This window comes from Engystomops pustulosus, chromosome 4 (genome assembly GCF_040894005.1).
Source record: "Engystomops pustulosus chromosome 4, aEngPut4.maternal, whole genome shotgun sequence".
Lineage (NCBI taxonomy): Eukaryota > Metazoa > Chordata > Amphibia > Anura > Leptodactylidae > Engystomops > Engystomops pustulosus.
Window position 1 is genome coordinate 72,796,765 of NC_092414.1, and position 19,615 is coordinate 72,816,379.

The following is a 19,615-nucleotide window of genomic DNA, read 5'->3' on the forward strand; positions in this document are numbered from 1 at the left end:
TTAGAAATGTTATATATTCACATATATTCCACATCTATGGCGTATACTGCTAGCTTTTCATGTTGGTTCTTACCTGCTTTGCCAGGCTTGAGGCTGACCGGCTGGAATGCCGCTGTTAGGATGGAGGAGTCAGCCACATCTGCATCTAGACCTTCTTTCCTACGCCAGCACACTAGTATTACAGCGAGTAAAAGCACTAGGAACACCGCCACTGCTACTACACCAACATATAGGGCGACATCCTCCGGGGCGCCTACCGCTGCAGCACCCAAAGAAAGAAAAAAAAACTCAAGTGAATAATTGTGTTTAAATGTCCTAACAGTGTAATTACAATACATGTCTACCGCACACAAAGTTTATACACAATCTTATAATCCGAAATTTTTTTTAGAGTATTTAGTTTAATCCTGTTTTCTCATTAATTATTCTTAATGTATGCAAAACAGACTGTCTTTGTTATAGCAACCAATCACAGCACAGCCATCTCTCTATCATTCTCTATCTATCTCCCTTTGTGATTTCTTTATTCTGTCTATGTGAGTTTCCCTCTAATCTGTCAGAGGTGACATGATCAACTCCTGATCACAAAAAACGCTAAACATAGCAATCACAGGGAGGCAAAATATCAGATACCAGCAGAAGATAGACAAGAATAGAATAGGGCTATTTACAAAGATTTGGTTAAACCATGTACACATTTTAATATCTTTATGCAAGGGATATAGAAGATGCAGATTCTCTATGCAGCTTATTAGACTAATATTAAAACATATGCATTTTTTTTATAAATTTAATAAATATAACGCAGATTATTTTTCTAAGTGGAAATTTATACTCAGATTTTTGCATATGAAGGATGTCTCTTTTTTAAGTCAATAATTTTTTGAAAATCAAGAATTAAATCTACAAGTTTCCTGGATGCACGGAAGATCTCCCCACATGAAAATCCACATTGTCTACAGCTGGCCTTAGCATGTAAATCCTTATTGAATCTCAGGGGAAAAGATATGTACAAAATAAGATAATTCTTTCACAGTATAATCTCTATTGTTCTTTGTGTGCTACTTTATTTGGGTTTTTTCTTGACAAGCAGCACAAGGCAAGAATTTCCATCTCCCCCGCTACTAGTGTAAGTGTGACTGCTTTGCCCGAGAGCACACTTCTTCCCTGTAGGTACTGCCAGTCTGGTTTCTTGCGCAGCTCTCATGTGCCAGAGCAAAGTCATGTCTAATTACAGCCTACCTGTGTCCCATTAGTCAACCATTCTCATTAAATCACCATTATCTTAATATAGACATTGGGTGCATCCACTGAGTGCACAGAATACCCCACAGCACAGCCTATTTCTGTCCCCAACCAACTGTACTTACACAGCAGAGGACACTATTGTACTGTGTAGAACACACAGAGTCTGTACTATATGTTTCTAACAAGTCAGTTACAGTTGAAACATGAAATATAACTACTTCTGCTCAGGGCTGGATGGAGGTAGGTGGAGGCCCCTCGGTGCAAAATCTAGCGGGGACCCTATTGAATCTATCTCAGACAGTGAAACACATTACTATTATAAATTGATAGTCATCATTAATTAAGAATCATTAATATTCTAATTTTTACTTACATGTTAGCCTACCTGCTGGCTTAGCTGGCACAGTGGCAGTGCTGTTAGGCTAGCTGCTGGCAGAGCTGGCACAGTGGAAGTAAGGGTAGTACTGACTACTACTCCTAGTTGTCACACCATTCCCATGCACCAATGCTTCCCTGAGTTCTCTTCCCTCCTTTTTACAGATCGAGTCAAGTGATCTGTGAGGAAGTAAACTGGACACTGCTAGGACGTGGCTGCCAACCAGTGTTAGATACTAATGGGGGGGGGGGTCATGCTGTATGCAGAATGTGATTGAGTATGGCTAGGTGAGCACTCTCTGACTGTGTGTCACTGTCACAGCTTGGATGCAGTTGCACGTGCAGTGTGGTGGCACCACATTACTCCCAGAGACATTCAGCTCACAACTATGAGCTGTCAGCCCTCTTATGCACAAAGTGGTGTGGGACAAAGGGGCATGTGACCCTAGAGTCCTCCCTATAATCTGGCCCTGCTTGTCTTGTTACCACATATAGTGGTCTTACAATAAGTGCAATATACCAAAGTTACTATCAGAAGCGCTGCCCACCTGATTGCCGACCACATGGAGTCTATACATCTGTATTTCCATGCAGATTAAGAGGTTTTCCTGTTTCAGCAAATGCACATAGGCCTTATCATGTGACGCACACAGAAGTGCATAACTTACTATACTGGAGATACAAAGCTTGAAAGTCACACAAGACCTTCCATCACACCTACATGTTTACTGCCTTTGCAACATCATTTCTTGACAACAAGAGTTTATGATGAAAAATGTCCATGCCTATTCAACAGCGGCCATTCTGCTACTGATGCCCCCTTCTGTCCACTTTCAGTTCTGCAGTTTGAGGACCTCTGGAGTATACACGTCTTTTTGTTTTTATGACAGGTAAAAGAAGGAGTATATGTGTGAGAACTTTATGGCTGGAGGTCTATCTTTTAGTTGGGAGTTGGATTAGTTGGCCATTGGTCTAGAAGCTTTGGGCCCCATGCTGCTTCCCACACCAACCATAAATTAATCCACTACAGAGATTGAGTGATGATATCATATCTGCACTAGAGGGAGGCTAGAGAAAAATCATCATGTGATGTAGTCCATTCTGAGAGATATTGCAGCATGACTGGATAGTAACACCTATGAGCAGCCAATACGTGCTGTGGAAGCCATTTCTGTCTATTGCCGAAAATATAGCATTAATGCTGGCCTTCCAGAAAACTGGGTCCAGCACAGCAGTGCACTCAATGCATCTCCAATCTCAGGTCTGCCCTCATTGATGTCCATAAAGACTTTGGTCAGGAGATTGATACAATTTGATACATATAAATATACCAAGGGGGAAGCCCTAACAAGGTTCCAGTATTACAGTGTAGCAACGGCACAACAGGATTCACTTAATATGAAGGAGAATCTTTTGTATCTGGAAAACGCACATATCTACATTGACTTTACAATGTTCAAAGGCGTGATTACAGCTGCATGAAAAGAAAATGTATCAACATGGAAAAAAAAAATCAACAATCCACTCCCCGAGGATACTTAATCAGAATTAGATTTTAAGGGGGGAATTAATTACTGTAATCTCTACAAAGTCATTTAACTCTTCCATTACAGCAGACATTAGCACATCATTTATCTTGCTGGAATCAGGTTTGTTTTCTGCTGAGATAGATCATGAATTATCACTGATTAAACTGAACAAATATTTTAAGAACAGCTACAAAGATAGATAGCATTCAGCAGAAACTGGTTGCTTAGGAATAAGAGAGCTCAGCAGAAAACCTATTCCCCATAAAGACGAGTGCAATTTTTTTTCTATTTAGTTCGCTCACAAGATATATGATGTTTGGATTAATGGGTCAGCCTCTAATAATATTAGCAGGTCATCTTCTGAAATAGTTTATAACCCTACATAGCTACTGCACCTTTCTAACAGAATATCTGATAAATGTAATTGATATTTCCCAAATCTTTTCTAACACCAATAAAAGAGAAAATTACACCAAGCCCATACACCCGTCTTACCTATACCCCAAGGAATACCAGCCTGAAGATAGCAATCTCTAAGTTGCAAGGAATGCTCACAGCAAAACAGTAGTTTGATCCACTAACATGAAACATCACCCTGTTTCTTGCTGATGAAATTATGTCTCTTGAGAGCTGATTCCACAGAGAAGAAAGTTAATAAGTATGTTAGGTTTTCACATTCAATTCCCTTTGAAGTCAGGGTAAAATATAGAATCATTGAACTGACCGAACAGGGGATAAAAATCAATTCTACTGAAGCTCCAGATGGACAAGTTCATTTTAGACTTGGTGAACCAGCGGCATTGAAGAACTTGATATGAAGTTGGTATAAACATAGTACATACACAAGATATTGTAGGATACATACGTTACTATCTATCTACTAGCAATGGCGTCTAGTTGTTATCTAGTCAATTAGGGCTAGTTCTAGTTGTGGCTGCCAAAGCGGCAACACTTACTGTGCATGCAGAGTTCACTGGTGCAGTTTCGGGTCTCTGTGTCAGGCCCTTGACACTGTAGCCCACCATTCCTTGGGGCTGGCTGGGTACAATCCCTGCTTCTCCAGTGGGTGCAATCAGAAGTACAAGAAGACCAGTAGCTCCACTCTGCCCATCCTCCACTCACTGTGCATATATCCAACCAGCAAAATAAAAGCAACAGTAAATACATGTCTAGCATCTTCAGCATTGTCTTCTGATCTCATGCAGCTGATTAATTTTTATCATATGCTTTCCTTTGGAGTCGCATAAGACATAGCTATTTCTCTCTACTTGTCTGTCTCCAGAAGAAACCAATTCCTCTGTCTGCTAATCTTTCGCAACTTGTATTCTGGATTACTACTTCATGCAACTTTTTATTCATCAAACATATAGTTAATATACAGTTCTAAACCCTGTACTGTGCAACTTTTCCATGCATGTTGTATCTCCCAATCACCCTTTGAGGCATGCTCGAGGGAGCCTGAGAAACTGAGATAAATGGTAAGATGCTCTAGCTGTCACTCTGGCTGTACATATGATATACAGAGTAGTCACTGGTGCATTTCCTTGTCCCCTTACTCTAGCTCTTCAAGGACATAGACAGCTAAAGCAGCTCTTTACACAAGATTGTAACAACTGCACCATTGAGCTCAGTTTCCTGCAGCCTCAGCCTGAGAGTTAGTGAATGATAGTGATTGATCGTACCTGAGTTGTAAATACTAATAGATTTTTACTTTTAGAACATATGTAGTTATAATGGTTTGAATTGAAGTTGAATTGTAGTTACTCGGTTTGGCCTCTATACAGAGAACATTTGTTCCGTTCTCTGTGTTAATACCATTGCCCAAACCGAATATGAAGAGGTTAATCAGTTTTCTGGGTGCTAGATCTCCACTGATCTGATGCTTGTAAGTCATTAATATAAATACGACAAAAGCCCCTTTAATTCATGTCTTTTATAATCATGTTCTGCTTTTATCCCTTGGTGTCTTGGGATGCATTGATATACTGTATCTATTACCTACATATCACCTATACATCCTATTTTAAAGGAAACCTACCACTTCGGATATGGCTTATAAGCAGGACATGCTTATAGGGTGAGTGGGTGCCAGTGCTTATCTCCGTTATGTTTTTAAACTCTTTTAAAGTGTTTTAACAGTTTATTAATGTTTATATCCTTACTAGCTTCCCCGCACTGAGGTCCACGCTTGGCATGGTGCGCCGAGCACGGACCTCGGTTCAGGAAGCCCTATCCAAAATGGTAGGTTTCCTTTAAGACCATACACCCTAACAGGAAACTTTAACATATTGCATATAATGCCACTTACCAGGACAGAGAGTTGTACAGGCTGTCTTCTGAATATTCTGACCTTCACAAAATGATCCGCCATTTAATGGCGTAGGGTTGGTACAAGTTCGACTTCTCTTCTGCCAACCTCTTCCACAGGTTGTGCTACATGGAGACCAGTCTGTCCATGATGACCATCCTCCATTAACTTGGAAGAAGAGTTTGCAGAGTTACAAAACTATATATTCTTATCCACTAAATTATATGAAAGTACAGTCACACAGTATCAAAGTGACAGGAATACTTGCATTATATTGGGGCACATTTACAAGGTCACTGAAGTTCACTTAAAGTGCATTGTCCGTCTATAATGCAGTGTGCGGCGGTTCACTAATATCATGCACCAGAAATCATTAATGTGTCGCTTCCCCACACTGGTTTGACAGAGTTCATCATCTTTTTTGTGGTGCATCTTTAACATAGGGCTTGGAACACAATTTGAAAGTTAAATATGGCGCTTGGTCCGAATCAGTTGGACAGTCCTACAGCACGCCCCCTAATTTGTGTTGGGTGGAATCCAGCACAGCTGCGCCACAAAAGGGTTGCATGCGCCACAATCGCAGCGCACATACTTCTTGCTGTGCAAGCCGTTTTAGTCATGAAGAACGTGAACAGTCTGACTAAAGTGTGGCGCAAAGCCCTTAGTAAATGTTCCCCATTGTCTCAATCTGTATCTTCCATTACCTTAAAAAAATTCCCTATAACACTACAGGAAACTCATGTGTTCATTGGTAAATGTATTTAAAGCAGCCTCTTATTATTGGCCTCATTCAATGTGCCAGACGATGTTCCTAGTAAAGTCTGCTTCACTGATGCCCGCTTTGCTTGGTTAATACAAGTAAAGTGAGCTCTTATACATCCCCTTTGCCTATAGCTCTGCTCCAGTTCACCTACACCAATGCACACTTCATTGCTTCACTACCACAGAAATGCAACATCAATGTGGCTTACAGCTCAACTTCAGTTGCACTTCAATCCTGCACTACTACAACTTTGCTACACAAGTGTCACATATAGCTAAGCTTCTTTAGCATTGATGTCTTCAACCCTGGTCAATCTATGTCATGCTGTTTCCATCACTTGTTCAGCTTTGCTAAATTTTGTTATACGAGTTAGATTTTGTTAAACCTTTGAACCACATTCAGCTGTTCCTTTATTACCTACATTATTTTATGTTGACAACTATTCTTGCTCTGATGAGCATTTGCTGTTTATCTCTGAAATGTCTGCATATCACATTAACTCTCCCCTTGCTTCCCATTAGGTCTTTGCTATGTCCATGTTATCATCAACATTCTTGTTTTAATGTTATTGTATTCTGAATATGAACTGTTGCTTAAAATCGGCTAAACCTGTTTGCTATAATGTAACATAACAAACATATACAATCATAAAAAAGAAAACACACCCTTTGAATTCTATGGTTTTAGGTATCAGGACTAATTTTAAAAAATATGTATTGAAATTAGATGATTGGTACCTTAGACAACAACAACATAAACAGTGTAATTATGCGGGCCACAATAATAGTATTTCCATAGAAATTGGAAGGGTAAGTAAAAGCCAGGTGCTGCGAATAAAATCACATTGATTTATTCATCAGCAGCAAATGTGAAAACCTCTATAAAAGCAGTAGTTCAGGCAGTTTGCTGAGGAATGTGTTAACACTATACTGAGAAGGAAAGATATCAAAAACTATTTTGGAGAAGCAATTGTTGCTGTCCATTAATCTGGGAAGGGATATAAGTTAATTCCCAAACAATTTGAAGTACATCATTATACTGAGAGAAAGATTATTCACAAACCTCAACATTCAAGACAGTTAATCTTTTGAAAGGAGAACTTGTCAACAGGTTTACACCATTAAAACTAAGTACAGGTTCCCATGTCTTCATGCTGTGCAATGTGCTAATTTTGTAGAAAAATCCTGTTTAGATCTAGCTAAAATCACTGGCACCTTGCTGGCACCTTGCCTCTGCGTCACAAGGGGTGTGTTTTATCTTCAGCCAAGTCACTGGCTTAACTCCCTCATTACCCTCTCTCCTGAGGAAGATATCAACTGTGTGAAACTCACTGAACAGAATTCCTGAGGGAGGGGGAATGAGGGAGTTGAGAGAGATGTTGGCTGTTTGTGACTTTGCTCAGCTCCCTCATGCTCCCTCTCTCAGAAATAAAAGAGAAAACAGGTCTGGCCCCCCTAACACAGTGAGTTCTGTAGCAGCTGCAATGACAGTGGTATTTACGCCCATACATCTATTTTTGCTATATACTGTATCTCATACTAATTGACAAACAGAATGGTGGAGGTTGATGATTTGGGCTTATTTAGAAGTAAAAGGCCATCGAGGTACTTTGCAGATGTTGAGTGTACCATGAACTCAATGCCTGTATACAAAAGCATTCTAACATTCTGAGCATCTTCCTAGCCCTTCCCCAGTTATAGCATTATCGGAACATGCCAATAAGCTTGGAAACATTCTACTACATTGCGGTCCAATCATCGGACCTAAACGTAAATGTTTAAAACGTACAACGTATTTATAAGGGGGCACCCTAAGGCACTGCCCTCTCTTCAGCTTTCTTCATCGTAGAATGTTTCCTATCTTATCGCCATGTCCAGATAATGCTACAGATTTAACAATGCTATAACTGGGTAGGGATAGGGAGCTGCTTACTTTAGTATGAGCAGCTAGAGTGCTTTATTGACCTGACAAGGTCTCTTTAAATGTCAGCCCATTATCATTATGCTACAGCTAAAACCTGTGTTGCAGACTGTGTTTTGCTTACCAGCAAAACTACATTGCAATGACTGAATAAGAAAGTCCAGTACAAGTCTAGAGATTAACCCTATAGAATGCTTTGGTGGGACCATTAAGAGAACGGTGCATATTTGAAAGCTCACAAACCTCAATGAACCAGTGTAGAAGAGTGGGCCAAAACTCCTCTAGAACTATGTGAGAGTCACTCAGAAAGCGACCACTAAGTTATTGCTCATGAACGCTGTTCTGCAAGTTAGTGATTTACTGAGTTGATTTGATGTTCATCTGAGGTCCTACATATGTAATGGGCTACTGTTTAACTGTATTTTTACAGACAACACTCATTGACCAGACTGGATTGTACACATCTTGTACACGTCTTCATATGCTTTGAATTGAATTATAAGCCAGTTATTGATGACAATTGCTTTATAATCAATGTCTAACTTACCATAAACAGTGATAGCAGCTGAGTTACTCCTCCGCCTAGCAACTATATTCTTGGCTACACAAGTATAGTTTCCAGTGTCGGCCAGACGAGCCTGTCTTAGAACAAGGCTGTGATCTGTTCCAATGAAAATATTGGAATCTGTATCGGGGTCTAATATGTCTTCATTCCTCAGCCACTCCACCTGGTAAAATATCAGGTAAACATTGAAGCAGTTATTATATACAGTCTCTCCAGTGCCAATAGATATCAGTGTCTCCTTGCAGATTCCATACTTCACAGTCCGATAAGGCCTATGAATTGTTGCTTCATCTGGAATGAGTCACTTAGCACAATGGTTTGCCCCCAGGCTAATGATCTCAATACAAATATATGATCTGCATGTGTTCCATTATGTTAAAGAGAATTCATAGAGAGTTTATTACGTATCAGTAAACATTGTTTCCATTCATTATGTTTTTGTGTCTTTTTTCTTTACATTTTGTTGTAGAGTTCGGCAAAGTACATGCATTAAGGATTATATTTTCTCATGTTCTTCAAATCATGTTTACTGTGTTTCAGGGACTTTTAATGTGTCAAAAATAATGTCTACGTGTTTGCAGAAGAGAATGCTACTGAACATAAATTTTCTGTAGCAGAAGATTAGCATTCGGATAAACAAAGTTTCTATTTATGTGTAGATGAAGTACTCGAGAAGGAACAAATACTTATGAAATACTGATCCCTTTACCCTCACAAAAAAATCTTATGACTTCGTTGAGATGCAACAACAAAAATTGGAAGCTAAAAGTTTCATAATGCATATGGGTAGTTTGCAAGTCTAAATTCTCTTCAAAGATAAATAATCTAATCAATCATGATCATGAGTAGTAGTAGAAGAACAGAAAGCATTCAGATAATCAATCATTTTGGCCAAAGTGATGCTGTCACTCTCGATTTTGTAAATGTTTTAGTTTTTGCCATTTTATTTGAACTTTTATTTTCTTTGAACTTTTTCTTTTTTTGTGGGACAACATGAATTTGTTACAGAGTTTAGACTTGGAACAAGGAACTTCAACTTGTTTTTTCTGCAAGATGTAAAACTCAATAAACGCAATAAATTTTCTGAATTACAGTTGTAAAGAGATTTTTAAAAAGTAGTTAATGTCAATTTTGGAGAAACGTGTTGTAAAAGAAAGATATCAAATATTAAACCTTTGGTAACAGATATTGCTGCTAAATGCCGTACAGCAAATCATAAAGTGTAGTTTTGGGGAGTTATGCATATAATATCACTTCCTCTTTGCATATTGTAAGCCATATATCATCACATTGTAAGTGGGGGATCTATTTTACAGCTCTCACTTCTTTAATATATGAGTTAAATCTTTTCCAGTATAGAACAGGGTATAAATCTACTTTGCATTCCATACACTAGACCTTCTATTAGATGCTAAAGCTGAGTACAGTTCTACTATGTCTCCGTCCGACTCTCCATGGAGAATGAAATTAAAGATGTACAGGCTCATAGAAAGTCTATAAGTCTGCACAGCACTTACTCTGATCTCCAAGAGCTGAATGAGCCATCAGAAGGGATCTCAACATTCAACCGCCTTTAATCCAAACTTCTGACATGTCACCATAACTTGTGGAAAGTCTTAAATAATTATTGGAAACTTTAAGGGAGTTTAAAAGATTTTGGTAACCTGAAGTTTAAGATGGGAAATCATTTTAATGAAATCCTGCTTGATGGGTACAATGGATCCATTTGCAGCATATGTTGAGCTATGTATTGGTTAAATCAAATGTCCTTAAACTATACGACAATAACGCAGCATGCAATGCTCCTATTAGGCATGATGCGTGGTTCAAAACAAATCCAGTGTTATTTTCAGATACAACCCATTCATGTAAACATTGGGATCAGTTGTTGTCATCAAACCTTTTCACAAAATGAAGAAGGTATCTACCCCTAGGTTCTTTGTCGGACTAGGGTTCCTTGGACCCACCAGATAAAATTATTCTGAGGGCCCGCTTGTTATCAACCCCAAGGAAATAGACCTTAGAATCTTTCATTTTGGGTTCTTTTGTGTTTCGTTCTGTATTGGGTTAGAGCACAAATGATCCTCTGATTCACTGGGGCACCAGTCTAACAATGTCTCATTTTTATAGAGTGACTATTTTGAAACTTATCTTCTCTCTACATTATACCTTTACATGATTCCTAATCATCTGGTAATATGTTTCAATGACTTCTTTTGGGAATAGGAAATAACAGATACACTTAGGAAAAGCTAATTCAAACAATAGTTCCAGTGCTAGAAATTTTCAGTCATTGGCAATTAATTCTACATGTAGAATACACCAAACCCCTTAATTAATTCTCAATATATTTGTGGCTACCTACCAAGATAGCTCAAAGCCAAATGTTTAAGTATAACCTATATCAGTGGTGACGGACCAAAGGCAGAGTGCCAGAGGTTGGAGACTCCTCTCCGTGGACACCCTGGTCATTACACCAATACAGAGTTCACCGGACTAAACCTCCTCCTACAGTTATATATATGGATATATGAGGTTAAGCAATATTTTACAGCAACTCATCCGTGGGTTCCTATAATTACAGGAAAAGCAAGGAGGTGTCAGCAGAGCTGGATTATCATTGAAACTTTTGCTCTGGACCCTGTGTTTATACCTTTTCAGGGAACTCAATACAATTGAACGCTGTGACAGAGCAGGGAACAATAAGTAACTGTTTAACTCATCTCAGACCACCCGCTGACTTTAGACGTTGCTGTAGTTTTCTACTGCTCCCGTACTAGCAGGTTCGTTACCGTTTTCCCCTACTCCGCACCTGACAGCATCTCGCTGAAGGAGCGCAATGCAAATAGCAGCAGAGCCACTGCTGCCGTCGGCTCCATAGACTCAGGTCTAAAGGAGTTAACCAGAGCTACTAGGTCTAATTTGGCCCAGTAGTGCTTTAATCAGAGTCCCAAGTCAGAGGTGTTAGTTTCCTTTGTAAGATAGATACCTCAATTATAGGGGAAAACTTTTTAAAAAAGTGAAGATGTCCCCCAGGGGTCTTTAATGACCTCCTGGGGGACATATAAGGTAAAAACACACACGCAAATATTAATAAACATTGATTAGTACATTGGCATTTCCCCATATAATAAAAAAACAATCCCCAGCTACACTACAAAAAGCATCGCCATAGCCGCCCCGTTTGCCCGAGACTATATATATTATATACCAAAATGACCAAAACAAAATAGGAAATTCATTAATAATTTTAATTTTGAGTTCATTTGAAAACTAAAAAAAAATTACTAAAAAGTGGCTTTTCCACTTTTAAGCACAAATAAAAATGAAAATATTTAAAAACTTTTATTTCTATTTTAATTAGCGCTATGTGTCCCGAAAAAAACACAGCATAAAATTTTAAGGTAGCATGCAAAAAAACAGGTATGGCCCATAAACCACCGCTAATAAAAATTTGCTAAAAATGCTTGGTCACTAGAGACTTTTCAGGCCGCATCACTGAGGGGTTGAAATGCCATGTTGGTATGTTTTGGTTGTAGTTTGGGCACTTAGTCTCTAAAAGCTTCACCATCACTGACCTATATTATTCTGTGTCGGCAAGTAAACTTATATGCTGGAAAAACAAAGTGGAATTAATGCTTATGTACTCGCCATGACATGCAGATATGTGAAAGAAATGCGCACAGGGGACTAATGTTTGATGACACATCTGTAGCACTCACCTCCGCAGGAGGAATCCCCTCAGGTGGCTGGCATAACAAAGTCACCTCCTGATCCAGAGACACTTCCCTTGACACTGGCTCCTTCTCAAAATTCTTCCTGAGGTCTAAATGAAGAAACCAAAAAAACATGATATAATTAAAGAAAGGATCCATCAAATTTAAAATGTAAAGATGGGAATTAGAAATGCACACACTTGATATCAGGTAAATCAGACACATAGTGACATTGGAACGCTTGTGGAGAAGAAGAGAACCAGCCAGGGTACATTGGCTCTCCGCTAGAGCTCCTGCCAGCTATGTATAACCACAGATTACCGTCTGACAGTGATAGAGAGTGACAGAGAAGGATGTATACATAGTGCCTTCCCCTCCCCTTGGGGTATGCAGGTCTAAAATAAACTGAATTCCACATTTATTTAGCCTGTTCATCTACATTTTTGTTTCTCCTTTCTAATCCCTGCTTAGAGCGCACATGGCTGGATTGCAAGTGACAGAAATTGACGTGGGGCTGCACAGTCCCTCATAGCACCGTTATACTGGCACCCTGTGGGAAAATACACCAGCTCAGTAATAACACAGGCCACCTCTTTGCTCACCTGTCTTCTCCTGTTTGCTTTTAGGACTCTAAAAGGAGCCTGACAACTATGTTCTAGGCAAAGGAAATGCTTGCTTTTATGTACCGTTCGGAAATCGCAGATACTAGAAACCAGGTTTTTCAGCAGTGCCAACACGCGTCCTATTTCTAAGATAAAGGACTTAGTATTTAGATGCTACTAACTAGACACGTGCCTTGAAGGGTATGCAATCTGCAGGGCACTTCAGTGAGGTGACATAGTGACAGTGACATGGAAATGCAGTGTGAAATCCAATCCTGGTGCATTCTGGGATAAATGTGTTGATGGCAACAATCAGGAATATCTGGAGGCATACATTAGCATTGGCAAAAGTCACGGAACAGTGTGATCTTCTGACATTTTAAAAACAGAGACTGAAATGAACAGCTTTAAAAGCTACATAAATTGTTCAAAAACAAAGAAACCGTGTCCCAGTATGAGTTAACCAGGAAATAATTTGAATTCTTTAAATGATAATCCTTTAGTTTGATATTATTTGCAAGAAGAATATTATTATTCCTATTTGTGGAGATTCTGTTCGGGTCGGAATCAAATGGGTCCAAACCTATGTAGATCCGCTTTTCCAGGAGTTGATATAAGACCACTCTAATTCTCTTAAAAAAATGATTTTAATAGGAAGCTCCTATTTAGTTTGATCAACTGTTCTGAATTGTTTTATTTTCCCTCTAGAATTCTCTATCCTTAAAGGGATATTACCTGATTACCTGATGGTAGATTACCTGATGGTACATGTGTATCGCTTACTTCCCGTCCCGTGCCCACTTCCAACATGCATCTTTTATTATATCCTAGAATGAACGATTTTTGTCACAATTATAGTTTGCAGAGCACCTCAAGTTGATTTGCATATTTCTAAAACTATCATTTTGACAAAAATCAACCATCCTAGGATGTTATAAAAGATGCATTTTGGAAATGGGCACAGGATGGTAGGTGAGCGATATACATCTACCATCAGGTATTCTGTTGGTAGATATCCTTTAAGTTCTGGGATGAATGACACTATTAGCTAGCCACCATTTTAAGAGATTTGTCCAAAGCGAGACAGAAAAGATTGAGATTTGTTTTGGGGCAATGGCAGTTTTGTGCCAAATGTACAGACCAACTAATAGTGTTGCTTATCTCTAATCATGGCCCATTTATAAGCCTAATTAACACTTATTACATAGATTCAGTTTTTATACATGCTACAATTTTGGAACATGTGAGAAAGTCTTATAATTCAGTTTTTTTTGTGTGTATGTTGGGGTCAATAAAAAAAAAATATCTGACCCCTGTGGCTGTTGCACTTGAACCCTTCATACATTGTGGAACTAACTTGATCCAAGGTCTAAATGTCTTTTACGCTAAACCTTAGGAAACTTTTTCTGTGGTTTGAGGGTGGTTCTGAATAACCATGGTGTCAGAGAACCACTGTCTCATTATTAGATTTGACTTGGGGTAAACTGTAGACTGGAAAAGAAAAGAGATCTTATGATGTACACATTAAAAACACCACTGACTGACTGATTGGCTGTGTTTTGGAGGCAGCTAGGTCCATCAACCAGGTAAAGTCAAAGTCAAGAAATGTTTTTTTTTTTTAAATCCAATATACATAGCAACATCGTTTTTAATATCTGTGCATAAAGTGTTCTGGAAAGTGGAGAAGGTAAGTTATGTCAACATTAGATCTTCTGATTTCTGCCTCAGCTGAACTATTGATTGTAATCCTGCCTATGATAATAACAGGTTATAAAAAGAAAAGTTCATACCTCCCACCGTGCCATCCCAGCTCTGTAATCTGTTGCTAAAGTCCACATGATTTTCACAGTTATAATCAATGGAAACATGAAGGGGGAATGACAGAAGATTTAGGCCTCTTGCACACTAGCGTTGCGTTTCACGTGCGGGTGCAATGCGTGAAAAACTGACGTTTTTGCTGCGTTTTTGTTGCATTTTTGTTCGCGTTTGTTTGCGTTTTCGGTGCGTTTTTCACGCGCGTTTTTTTAAGTCAATGGGACTTTTTCAAAGGGACCAAGGTTCGGGAATAAAATGTTTTATTTAATTGAAAAATAATGTCTTCTGATAAGTTGCAAACATCTGCGATCTATTCTTCACTGTTCCGCGCGCGTATATTATCTCCCGACAAGTTAGCAGATGTGAAGAACAGTGAAGAATAGAATAAAAACAGTGAACACAGTGAACACAGTGACCACAGGATCATTTAAGATAAAAACACAGTGCAGAACACAGTGCAGAATAGATTACAGATGTTCGGCACATCTGCTTACTTGTCGGGAGATACGCGCGGAGCGGTGCGAACAAAATAGCATGTGAAGAACAATATATATGTGTGTAAAGAACACATTGCAGATGTTTCCATACATCTGCAATGTCTTCTTCACACATATATATTGTTCTTCACATGCTATTTTGTTCGCACCGCTCCGCGCGTATCTCCCGACAAGTAAGCAGATGTGCCGAACATCTGTAATCTATTCTGCACTGTGTTCTGCACTGTGTTTTTATCTTAAATGATCCTGTGGTCACTGTGTTCACTGTGTTCACTGTTTTTATTCTATTCTTCACTGTTCTTCATTGTGTTTTTTTAATTAAATGATCGTTCGCGAGCAGGGGAAATACTGTTATACTGGTCACCTAGCAACCCTTACGTTTAAAACGCATTGCACTCGCATTGCACTTGCAATGTTTGCGAGTGCAATGCGTTTTTGATACGTCCCCATAGACTTGAATGGTGCGTGAAAAATGCGCGTGAATCGCAAAAATAGAGCATGCTGCGATTTTGACGCGCGTGCAAACGAACGCAAGCACGCGCGTTGAAAACCACGCAAATGGAGAAAGACCCATTGAATACAATGGGACAGAGTGCAATGCGAGTTCTGAGCGTCAAATGCACGCGCAGAACTCGCGCGTGAAAAACGCCAGTGGAGAAGGGGCCTTACTGTTCATCTTCTGTACGTAGTGGTAGTGTGAATGTAGCCTTAAGCTATGCTGAAACTGATAAGAGTATATCTTATACATATCAATAATCCCCCCACTGATTAAACAGACATCCACTGGGTTTTACTTTATCAAATAAAAAATCAATTATGCCACTGGGTAAAGTAATACTGAGTAATAATGAGACCCCATCATTGACATCTGCATAATGCACACACTCCTCACATGTTGTAACCTTCTATTGAAAGTATATAGAATGAAAAGCTCACGCATAGTCAAAACCTTATTTTTTTCTATAATAATGTTCCAACTTTCCCTACTCCGACACTCAAAGTCTCTGCTCGTCAACCTAAAAATTGAATCAAGGAAAATACCTATTCCGACACTTGATGTTCAAGTCCAGTTGGTTTCCTGAAACCTGTTTACCCAATACAAAAAGTTCTATATTTTTATATCTATTCAGTAGAACACTATGGCTTCAATTTTTAGAGAAATACATGGCTGTGCTGCAATAGGCATATAATCAGTTTACCAACAACTATATGTAATACACCCAACCGATACAGAAAGTGTATAAAATGAAGTACACTGCTACCAGAGCTGTCCTCTAACACAAACTTGTAAGGTTATTACTGAGAAAATAGAGCTTTATTGGTATGATGCTGTTCTCTGAGAAGTAACTTTCAAGCAAGAGCCGAACCTCAAAGAGCACAGTAGAGACAGATGCTATATTTAAGTGTCAAGCAATCGTTTAGGGTATCCATAGAAACTAAATGTTCTGTGTGTTTACTAATGTTTGTAATATCTGAATCTTTCCTTTACTCTAGTTTAATTGCAAAAAAACCCTTTTCAGTTTGTGGATTTCCATGAGTAAATACCGTTATTGATGGTATGGCCATGTAAAGGCAGCAGACCAAAATTCCAGCTTCAAGGACTGCGGAACTGTGAACTAGATATGAAACAACATAAATATAAATATAGGGGAGGAAGACAAATGTTCTGCCATATTATAGAACTGAAGGATGCTTGGAGGTGCTAACGTCAGGAACAAATGGGGAGAGGAATTAAAATCCTATTTACAAGAAGACAAAACACTGCCAATGCATTCCAGACTTACCATAGTCATTACTCATGCAATAACCAAGGCCATAAGTAGCAGGCCCTACAAACCGATTTTTAGTTAACAGTAGAACTGAATGTTAAGCACCATGCACGGTGCTAATGAAGTACAGTATGTAGCTATTGGACTCCAATGTAATTAAAATGTACAAAAAAACACTAAAAACAGAACAGAACACAAATTGCCTACAATAAACTTTTTCATCATGTGTATGGTCTCCCCAGTTGAGATGAGAATAGGTATCCTAGTATGTTCAGATATTTTTAGGCATATAGTATATATAATTCTTTCCTTTATCTAAATTTTTAAGCAACTGTGCAATTATAATAAGACAGAAGAAATAAATCGGACAATCCATTTTCAAATAGGTGCACATTATATGAACCACTGTATCACAGTCACTGACAGTAAGCCATCAAACTATTTTACAAATCACAGGAAAGAATGACCCTAAAACTTAAATACTAAACCTAAATACTAAAAATTGCCTTCTGGCAAACATCAAACTAATGCACAGCAGATACCTGATGCAATGAGACAAAAAGGAAATTATGGACATAAGCACAAATACCAAGGTTGGGCAACCCACTCTTTAACCTTAATACCCAACACGTTTCCCCTTTGCTTCAGGGTTCATCATCGGGGTGTATGGAAACAAAAGGTCATGTAGAAGCACTAACTGCAGTTTGCCTCACGAATGTATAGGGTGTGCCAAATTATTGAATACTGGAGCAATTATCTGTTCACCCTGCCCTGCTTGGAAAGTGTGCACCATCTCTTTTCAGGTGCAATACAATTATGTGGAGTAAAGCACTAACATGCCCCTTTGGGGGAACATTGGGGCACATTTACTTACCTGTCGTGCGTGATCCCCTGAAAGTGCATTGTCTGACTGGAATGCACATCTACCGCTATTCACAAAGATCGTACGCCCGATATCCTGCATATTTCGCTTCCCCGCTCTGGTCTGCCAGAGTCCACCTTCTTCTTCCCGGTGAATGTTAGTGCATTGTCTTGCGACACAAATTGTAAGTTAAATCCCACGCTCAGTCCAAATCCGTTGGCCCGCCCCCTGATCTCTGTCGCATGGAAGCCGGCGTGGCTGCTCCAAAATCCGATCGCGTGTGCCAAAATCCCCTTCTAAATACCTGTCCCAGCGGCGCAAACGTATTTCCCCGTAAACGTCGGAATATCTGATGAAAGTGCGGCTGCGGGACCTTAGTAAATAAGCCCCATTATTTCTGTTTTGTTGACCCAGTGCAGCCACAACAGAAAACTGGCACAGATACTTCTTAAATACATGTGCAAGCTCCAAAGATGTATTTTCTAGTACAAAGTGTTCTAGCCAGTTTAATAAATCTGGCCCAAAGTGTGTAATGTCCAGCAGTTGGGCAAATACAAAATAGCTTGGCATTCATGAAAGTGGACCCAGTTGAAACAGGCCATCCCACTGGTCCTAGAAAATCAGGTGTCTTCCTACTGACCCGTTCTCAACCAGTCATGTAATTACACCCTAGTTAAAGGGGTTTACCACTCTTTTACATAAGTTTTCAATGTGCCTTTTATACCTTAATAATAATCACTGAATGTTTATCAACTGATTCAGCACTTCTTAAACTTTAATTTAGTGCTTTTTGCAGACTCTTATGCTTCTTTGTTTACATACCTGAGCAGTGCTAAATATTATGCCTGAACTCTGCAGCAGGGTATTCTGACTCATCATCCTCCACCCCATTGCTGCTATTTGGAGTTCTTCACAATAAACCTCTTTTTCTTTGCTTCACCCTGGTGATCCATGTCAGAGGTGTCTATGTCTAGAACATAGTGCCTGGCCAGCCTCTCCAGTTCTAGACTACAAGCTGCCCTCCACCAACATCTACATACATGTTCCTGTTATCCCCGTGGCGTGTTTTGAGGGTGCATATAACAATTGTGCTAATAATAAAAGTCACAGGTGAACAGAGATACTGTACCACTTATTTAATATTAACAGGAGCATATTCACTAGATACTCAGTGCATTTGCATATCCCTCACATAAATGTGGAATTGACACAAAGGATACTTTATACTACATACATGTAAAAGCAGCAGATATTCAGATACCTCGCTGATCTGTAAGCCAAGGGTAACATACTGGACTGTACATAGGAAATGTCAGCCCAACATGATCCCTGGAAAATATGCAGCAGATACACTTATTTCCCATGTCCCGCTGATGGGGAGATAGAGAGACACTTTAGATACACAACACTATAGGGAGTTTTGTTCTTCTGTCCTATGTTTGGGTGCTCTATTTGCTTCTGTAGGGTGTAGACTATCATCTGGTGCCCAGCTTGCAACACCAACATGCATGGTAATGACATGACAACATGCCTTAAATGTATGGCCTTGAGTATTAAAGAGGTTTTCCCATGATAGAAAGTTCTCAATTTTCAATCCCCTAGTGATGTTAACACATCTCCTTTTACTCAGTGATGGTCATTGCAAA

At 39.2% G+C, this 19,615-nt stretch overlaps 1 protein-coding gene across 3 annotated transcripts in view; it reads right to left on the bottom strand.

The window, feature by feature from the left end:
* UNC5A (unc-5 netrin receptor A) overlaps positions 1-19,615 on the bottom strand; it is a 241,331-nt gene that overhangs the window by 49,569 nt on the left and 172,147 nt on the right. For 2 of the 3 annotated variants that reach the window (XM_072146248.1, XM_072146245.1), the window contains 5 exons: positions 12,431-12,534; positions 8,691-8,871; positions 5,461-5,628; positions 4,107-4,273; positions 74-266 (listed from right to left, as the gene is read on the bottom strand). In XM_072146248.1, the coding sequence (XP_072002349.1) occupies positions 74-266; positions 4,107-4,273; positions 5,461-5,628; positions 8,691-8,871; positions 12,431-12,534 (813 nt within the window). The remainder of the gene's footprint in view (positions 1-73; positions 267-4,106; positions 4,274-5,460; positions 5,629-8,690; positions 8,872-12,430; positions 12,535-19,615) is intronic. The other variant, XM_072146246.1, reaches the window with a different exon arrangement.